The sequence below is a fragment of the Pygoscelis adeliae genome, unplaced genomic scaffold (assembly GCF_000699105.1).
Source record: "Pygoscelis adeliae isolate BGI_AS28 unplaced genomic scaffold, ASM69910v1 Scaffold38, whole genome shotgun sequence".
NCBI lineage: Eukaryota > Metazoa > Chordata > Aves > Sphenisciformes > Spheniscidae > Pygoscelis > Pygoscelis adeliae.
The window spans coordinates 17865712-17874403 of record NW_008825614.1 but is presented as its reverse complement, the minus strand read 5'-3'; the positions used below and the strand labels follow the sequence as shown (position 1 = coordinate 17874403).

Sequence of the window (8692 nt, the reverse complement as noted above, 5' to 3'; positions counted from 1 at the left end):
ACCCCCCCTAAAAAAAAACAAAAACGAAAAAAAAAAAAAAAAAAAAGAGAAAGAGAAAGAGGCAGAGCAAACAAAATAAAAAGTCAAAACTAAGTCTGATTTTTATAAGTTCTTTCAGAGTTAACACTGGGTAGAGCCCTGTACACATCGAATGCTCTTGTCCTCACGACACACGGATGTACAACCCAGCTGCACTGGTGTCTGTCCCAGGCAGTCCGGCTGCAGAGCCAGAGGAAGAGACCCGTGGCTAACCCTCCGTGTCCCTAGTCTGAGGCTTCATCACTTGCTCCCAAGGCTGACGCCAATCACACCACACTGCTGTTCTAGACAGGCATCGAGTCACACGGTATGGAAGGTTTTATGTGATTAAAGCCTAAAGTACTGCGCGTGGACCTTACAAACTTCTCATAGACAGGATTTCACGTTGGGAACAGTCACAGAGTAATGGAGAGTTCAGGCGGTGATTAAGCAGAAGTGCATATCAGACCTGATAACAATGACAAATCGTTAACACAACATGTAGAAAATGCAAATTTCTAATGGGAAGGGCTTGTGAGAGCAAAAGAAAATACATCCTGTCTCATACAGGGTGTATTTTTACTCACTGCGGTCTTGGTGTATCAAGTCTTGAGGCGTTTCCCCTCCCTGCTCCCTAGGACTCCTTCCCACCCTGAGCCCCAGCGTGCTGTACCCTCAGTTGTACCAGCGCAGTGGTTTGAGCAAGGATCAGCACTAGCCAAAAAACATCCAGGCAAAATAAATACATTAACTAATATCTAGTAGTAAAAGGTAGTGTAGTCACATGTTGATAACTCTGTACTGTGACATGATATGGAAGCTATTACAATCTTATTAGCAAAGAATGCAACTACGGTGTATTTAATGGTGTTTTGAAGACGCACCTTTAAATACTGTACCAAGTATTTAATTTTGCATGGATCAAAAGTAAATTATAATGAAGCACACAACTATGTCCCTCAGCCTTATAATTTTTGTTATATAATTTTGTATGCCACTAAATACAAATACATATTATCTTCTGCAGGATTCCAACATGAGGGAAATGAGATGATTATTCAAATTACAATAATTTTTCCAGTGTCAATTTTCTGACAGAATAATTTATCATGACACAAACAAAAAACATAAACTGTTCCCGATGACGTGCTGAAAGATGGATTAAAAAGAACTATGGAGCTACTCCTGGCCCTCATTTCACCTCTCCTCTTTTCGGTCCTAATCTTGCTAAGACTGACACATCCACTGAACCTCAAGCATGAGAGTATTCCTCTTCCATTAAATGTGTCCACCACACTTAACAACAGAAGCTTAAACTGAGCTTGTTTTTAAGAGTTGCCAGAACAGAGGCCAGCGTGGCTTTCCCTTGTCCCCACCACGGCTCTTCTCTTCACACCGACCAGCATATTTTTATTTGTATGGTGCTTCAAACACTGAGCTGGGAAGGCAGGCCTGGGACTCCCCGAAATAGAGGCAAACGCGAGAGCTGCTCAGGGACCGGAGCTTTCATAAACTATCGGGAAAGACAAGCACGAACTGTTTTTTAAATATATCTTTGACAATTATTTTGACACGTTATCTCCTTCAGAAGGAAGGGTTTGCTCCTGGAAGACACCTTCAAAAGGCTTCTCCCTACAGAGCCTCATTCAAGGTGAGAGAATGCAGCAGAGGTGCATGCATACTGCCAGTACATTTAATGAGATAATTACTCCGTCTTGTTTGTATAATGGTTATTGGCTTAGCATATTTGCAGCCCAGAAAAGAAAGCATTCATTGCTCCCACATGTGCATAGCCATAGCGAGAGCAGTGAGAGAGCCACCTGGGCTCCGCTCTGCGGAGAGGAAGAGGAGGTGGGCCTGATTGCAGCCGGCACTGGCTTCTGCAGCTGTTGTCTGCTAGGAGAGTTAAGAGTTGCTGCAGTGTTAGCACAACCTCTAATCACAGCCTCTTCTGGCCTTTGAGAGCCACCGTGTCCTGCTCGGCACCCAAGCAGGATGGCAAAAGCAGCTGGAGGGGCTGTGCCGCACAGCTGGGAGGTGAGCTTACCCAGAGCCGCTGGCCGCAGCCCTGTGGGCATGTGTGTGCATGTGCGTCCTGAAGGGAGATTAAGAGATTTTACGGGCAGAATGAAACTCTGTGGTCACCTAATCTGAGCTGCATTTTGCCTCACCTCATTACCCTACAGCGGTACTAACTGCACTGGTTTTCCTCAGCTATGCCATATCCTCTGATCTGGATGTGGTCGTATCGCTGGCATAATTGTGAATCACTATTTTTTACTGAAATTGTATGAGATGAGAATCCTCATGTTCTAGAAACATAGCCAAGGCTTGTGGCAATCACAATATCAGAGTCTGCACAGTCACCATACACCTATTTCACCACAGCCCCAGCAGTTACACAGAAATCCCTCTCACACACCTTCAGCTCTAGATTGGCTCCCATACTCCAAATTTTAAAGCGGTTTGCCAACAAGCATGACAATTCACCTAGTGCTCTGCACAGGGACCAGCATTTCTTCCACAGAAGTTTGCTTGTCACTGAAATAGAGCTACCTCTGGAATAAGAACTAGAGATTTGCCAGAACCCAAACTACTACCTGAGCCATGTACCAACTTGGATGGCACAGCTGCACCAGTCTGATTCCTTATTTTTATTCACAGCTGATCTTGTAATTTTTTTCCCCAGTTTCTCAAGGCAAATGTAGGAAAAAGTAGAAAGTAACTGTGAGCAAAGGCATATAAAACATAGATAATGCAAATATAAAGGGACCACCAAATAGTAGTGGATTTACAAGAGGACCTGTTGGAAAAATGAATACTCAGAACTGATGATAGACCTACTTAATTTTACAGCTCCTGTGACAGAGGAGGAACTCCTGTCATGCATATGGAGTCTTAGCACCCCTCTGAGTTATTTGTTCATCGTTCTCAGAGGGAAGAGTTACTCATCTCTTCCTGCAGCATGTCTGCCAAGTGTCTCAGTACCAAGCTGGCCAGCAATACTGCCTAGCTGCTCATCTGATCTGTTAGGCCAAGAGAAAGTGGTCACAAACAGCAGGTTTAGCAGGTAAAAGCAGTACCTCGAAAGCTCAGGAGGCTGATCGAAGGTCATGGAACCTCCCGTTTCTAGTTTGCTAGCCCATGGTACTAACCAGATATCATATCTATCACAAAAATTTTCGATGGCGTTGATGGGATGATATTCTATATCTTTTCTTTTTTAGGAAACCATCACTGCCCTGACACCTTCTTTTGTTGTCTGTCTCAGAATAAATGCTGAGGTCTGCGTGATCCATTGAGACTTTTCTCTGCAGAGCTTGTCTTGCTGAACATGGTCTAAGCCACATGCCACCATCCCACAAACCCTCTGTTCACACTGTCTGTGTGGCACCATTGCTGCAGACAGAGAACTTCTAACCTCTACAGCTGTTAAATTCATAATGTCTGAACAGTCTGTCTGCTTGGACGATCCACCAGTGTGCTGCAAACCTGATTTCTAACTGCCATATGGATGAAAGTAAAACAAAAAATGAGCCAGTACATCTAATATTTTCTCTGGTGCAAGTGAAAACTATGCTTTTTAACACTTCAATGTCTTGGTTCAGTTAGTCATATCAACTTAGAAGACAAATCAGTGGTTTAAAACAGTCCCTTAAAGGCAAAAGAGACTATCCCTTCTGACAGGGGTAGTGATTAGGAGATAAACCTGAAGTCTGACCCTCAAACTACTAAAAGCCTGCTCTAGCACCTGCTGCACGTCACACCTGCTCTGACTAGAAGCAGAGGATTCATGTTCTGAATCTCCCACACACCTTGCAGCACAGCACTGCTGGTTATAGGTACATCCACCACCTGAGGAGCGTAATGCTACTGGAGTGCTGAGAGGGCTGGTTACAGCAGCACATTCAAAGCTTTTCAAGAACCATACTGTTCAAAAGAAAGCAAACAAAAATCACCTTTTCTCTGAAACCTCTATCTACTGTAAAACCAAGACCTGAGCGAGATCTCCTAGCCTGGCCTCTGCACAATGTTATGAACAACTGTGTGCCTGTAACATGACAGGGCTTGGCAGCCACTGGCTCCCATGGAGGGTGTTAAACTTACCAAAATCAACTAAAACCAAGCAGAACAAGCTATTAGGGACAGCTAATCACACACACGGGGATTTTCTAAGATTTAGGCTTTCATAGGTGGTGTAATCTCCCTCCTCTCCATTGTCAAATGAAAGGTTTGTGATACCATATCAGGACCATCGTCCAACTGCTGTTCCCTCTGATTACTCCATCGCAGACGCTCCTTGCTCACAAAACAGCTCCTCTTTGACCATTGAGGTGGACCTGCCACACAGAGCCTGATTTTGCTCCTCGCTGCCTCATTCAGTGCCATCGGCTGGCAAGGCATACATCCTTCAGTCAGTGCGTGCGAGCTGGCAGGAACATCTTCAAGCTCCACAGGAAATCATGCCAGTGTCCTCCTTGGTCCTGCATAGCCATCTTCTGTTCTTCCAAGAGACCTGCTCCTTAGGGATGACAGTGACACATGGCCTTGGTGCAGATGGTAGAGCCGCTAACCTGACAAGCTGCCAGATACCTTGGTGCTTTGTTTGCTAATCTAACTTTTTATTTCGTTTCCAACAGGGCAAAATGTCAGGCACTCTTGTTGCAGTCCTTTCTTTTGTTCTCTTTTCTTGGCATACAGTTCTCTTGGAACTATTCCAGGGTTAATGGACATTGGTCCAGGGCACTTACTAGATGTTGGCAGGAATGTTTTTGTCCTTTTTCTTTGACTTGTGATTCTGGTGAAGCATCGTGAAATTCACCATGATATCATAAGAATGCAAAGAATGACTTTCTTGAATCTGTGAGCACTCTTTCATTTTGTTTAGCCAGGTCTTTGCTCCTAGTAGTGACTTTCTGTTAACCCATTTGATAAGGTATATTAAAAAATTTGCATGCTGTGTTTAAGTTGATATATCAAAAGCACCATAGTTCATCGTCTTTTAACTCGGCTAGAATACTTGGGTAGGAAAACTGGAATTTATGAGATGTTGCTTTCTTGTTACTCTGTGTACTATGCAGAAGTTCATCTAACTGTGATACTTTCGTTGAAGCACTCTGTCAACAATATTCCTCATTAAGAAGCTGCATCCCAAACGTAGATCAAGCACACCCAGGAACCCTAGAATACAAGATTCCTCTGCATATTGATTCTGACGTTTAGGGCAGCCTCCAACCTGGATCAGACAGGACTTCGAAGTCCTATCCATTCCCTTCTCTGGAATCACATATCATATAGCTATCACATTTCCAACTCAGTATGCATGTTAATTGGGAGAGGCCATTTCCCTCTCCCAGTCACACACAGATGCTATCTATCATATTACTTTGAAAAGTAAGTTTCACCAGACCAGTAAATAGCCACTCAGTTTTTGCTGCATCAAGGCCATTCCTCATTTGACAGGGAAGAGAACCTCACCTGGTGCAATCTCAGCGCAGTGACATTTCCTCACTTTCACTGACGATCATTTAAGCTAGTGACACCGGTGTCTGACCAATTCAGCTCTCCCAGGGCACTTAACTTACATGGGTGTGCAACATGCAGCCAATCTTTTCATCAGTAGGATAATCACACATATCACGTGCTTTCCAAGCGCCAACTCTGCATACAGCAAAGCATGCCCTCATGCTTCTACAACATGTGCTATAGCTCTTCAGTCCTTCAGGGTCTGCTGCATGAACCGATGTAAACATTATCATTGTCTCCAATTTATCCGCAATGTTTCCTTCCAAGAAAATGCAAACATGCCCCTTGATTATTGCCAGTCCTATTCTCTCCCAGAATAAAGGACAGTCTCTCGATGCCCTTTTTGCCCTAGATTTCATTAATTTCTTATGCTATAGAATTAACGTGAGGCACACCAGAGACCTCATAAGAGAAGGGCCTTCACTTCTGGGTACCTATCACAACATCTGTTATACTCCTACCTTACAGCAGTCTCTGCTCACTAGCTCTTGGGTTAAACATTCCTGGCTGCTACCATGGTCCCTCAGCTCACCGGTGTGCATGAGAAGACACGGAGTCCTCAACTCCTTAATTCAGCTCCGCTTCACCAGTGCACAAGGCTGGAGTCATTTGGCTGAACAGGAAGTCTGTGACTCAACAAGAAAACAGGATTTACATCAAGTACCCATGAAACGTTTCCCTCTGCCTCAGGAGCCGATAAATCCAGCAGACAAGCCAATTTGGCACAAAAACAGTAGTACATCAGTAAGATGGGCCCACAAAGATGACAAAACAAAAAGATGTGAGATGGGTGGGAGATGCAAGAAACACTAGCTGTGGGGCTCAGGGAGGTGAGAGAAGAGGGAGAAGGCTGGTGGTTGGAAAGGAAGTGAAAAAGGAAAGGAAAGGAAACAAAAGAATGAATGACAAAGAAAAGGGCATGGTCAAAAATAAAGTATAGGAGGAAAGAGCAACTATAGCGAAGAGAATTTTTTTTTTTTTAAAATCAGAAGAGGTCACTTCCTGAAGGAATAGGACTACAGTAAATATTTCTCATCAGAAACAGCATCCAGTCAGGCAGACTGAAAGAACAAGAGAAAGAGACAGACAGACACATATGTGCAAAGAGAACTCAGGTGTCAGGATGTAATCACAGCAGTAAGAAAGAGACAATCACTTGACTGAAGAAGAGTGTGAATCAAAGGAAAGAGAGACTGTATTTATTCAAATGGTGGCCACTTTTCCTCACTTTACGCACATGTATTCCAAAACTAGCAGTTGCTCACTACTGTCAAACGATGCAGCCATTACATTACTCACAACCATCTTTGTGAGCAAAATATGGCACTAACTAGACGGAAACAAATTTCTTTCAGCCCTCAGCATGCACCCAGAGAATATCTGCATACCAAAACTAGCAGAGAGGACATTAATAAATCATCTTAACATACTCCCATAAAGATCTGTACCTCTCAGAACTGATCTGTGTATACAGAGCAAGCATTTCATGCTATTAAGTTTACAGCCTAAGTGTGCTTGTCGGAAAGTCTTCACTCAGTCCTGATGTGCCTAGCCTTACAAATTCATAAACCTTATATGAATTTAGTCCCTTCCACACTGTCTCTTCCCTCCCCTTAGAAAGCACTATGAAACTAGACCAGTGCTTTTAAAACTAGGAGCCTGGCTTTTCTGAGAAGCCTCCAGTCTCCTCTGAACAATATGCAAAGCAAACTCAGGGAGGGAACATGAGAAAAAAGAGAAGTCTTCTTTCCTCCTCCTTTTTTTTGCCTAAGACTCACCAAAACAAGAGTCTAGTATTGAATATTCAGCACTGAATACTAACTGCTCAATAGATGGTCTGTTTGCAGAGCTCAAAGTGGAAATGACCCAGCAAGGAGGAGAGGTGAACACGCTGCTCCATCCATGTGATTAAACCGCTCTGTAAATGCAGTCCTCCTCAGTTCTCCCCACCTCGTTACAATGGAGGCCATTTGCTGCCCCTACCACAACTCATTTAAAAAAAAATGTTTGCATTAGAGGGGCCCCTGCACCAGTATTGTCCCCACGATTCTGTGTTTGAGAGAGGAATGCGAGCTCCAACGTTGGGAAACCTGTGCTAGCCAGTCAATCCGACCAGCAGGATCCGTTATCGGCACCGCTTGGGAGGAAGGAAGAACAGGGCGCAGTTTACAGAGGAGCAGAGCGCCCTGCTGGGTGTCCCAGCTCTCAGCCTGCACAAGGCAAGGAGTAAATCTCACCCGGCAGCTGCCTTGTTCTGCCGTGGACCTCGGAGGTCTCTTAAGCGCTCCTCCTCTGAGTTAGTGTGTGGCAGTGTCACACAGTGAGGACCCAGGAGGCCCAGCTGGGCCACAGGCTGGCGTGCAAACACAACACGCCATTTAGCAAATGTGCCATTTGCACACAGCCACTCATAAGGCCAAATTTTCCTTGATAACTAAAATATAGCTCATTCTACCCTGAGAGGCCCAGAAGAAGCAGCCTTTTACAGACACGAGGCGCGTGTTGCAGAGCTGTCGTGCTCAGCGTAAGAATTCCTGGTCTGGCTCTTGTGCCACGTCTGTTCCCAACGGGATCTCCGTCTCACACACAGCACCAGGCATGGCTCCTCGCCTGCTGACCCTGGGGTGCCAAGCCAGCAAATCTCTGACCTGCTGGTTGGCCAGGTCTGAGATACAGAGACCTGGAGCTGAGGGGCTGTGCTGAGGGGTGGGTGAGGCTCTGCAAAGCGGCCCGTTCCCTCCAGCCACCATGTGAGCCCACACACCCGGGGAACACCCATCGCAGGAGCAGGCATCTCTCTCCACAGAACGGCGTGCTACTGCTGTACCCCAACACATAGCACTTGTGGAGCAGGACTCCACCTCCACACTTGCTTGCACCATGTTTTTTTTACAGTGTCTATCAGATTGCTGTCACCTTAAGGACCAATCAGGATTTTTAGTTTCCCCGTGTTGCTTAAGTTTTGTAGGGGGCGGAGGGACAGGAAGGATTTTACTTTGAGCATCGGAGATGTCAACAACCAAGAGCAGGGTACCTGCAAGTTATGTTGCAGAAGCTAACAGCATTAAATACTCATTTGCTTAATTAGGACATCCTGCCACATGTTCATGGTTAAACTGAATGTCAGATGAGGTGGGAACCACACAAG

The 8692-nt window shown here is 45.0% G+C and overlaps 1 protein-coding gene across 1 annotated transcript in view; it reads right to left on the bottom strand.

The window, feature by feature from the left end:
* RFX4 (regulatory factor X, 4 (influences HLA class II expression)) overlaps window positions 1-3133 on the bottom strand; it is an 84700-nt gene extending 81567 nt beyond the window's left edge. The window contains exon 1 of the mRNA XM_009333065.1: window positions 3007-3133. Coding sequence (XP_009331340.1) covers window positions 3007-3133 — 127 coding nt within the window. The remainder of the gene's footprint in view (window positions 1-3006) is intronic.
* Between the last annotated feature and the right edge of the window lie 5559 nt (window positions 3134-8692).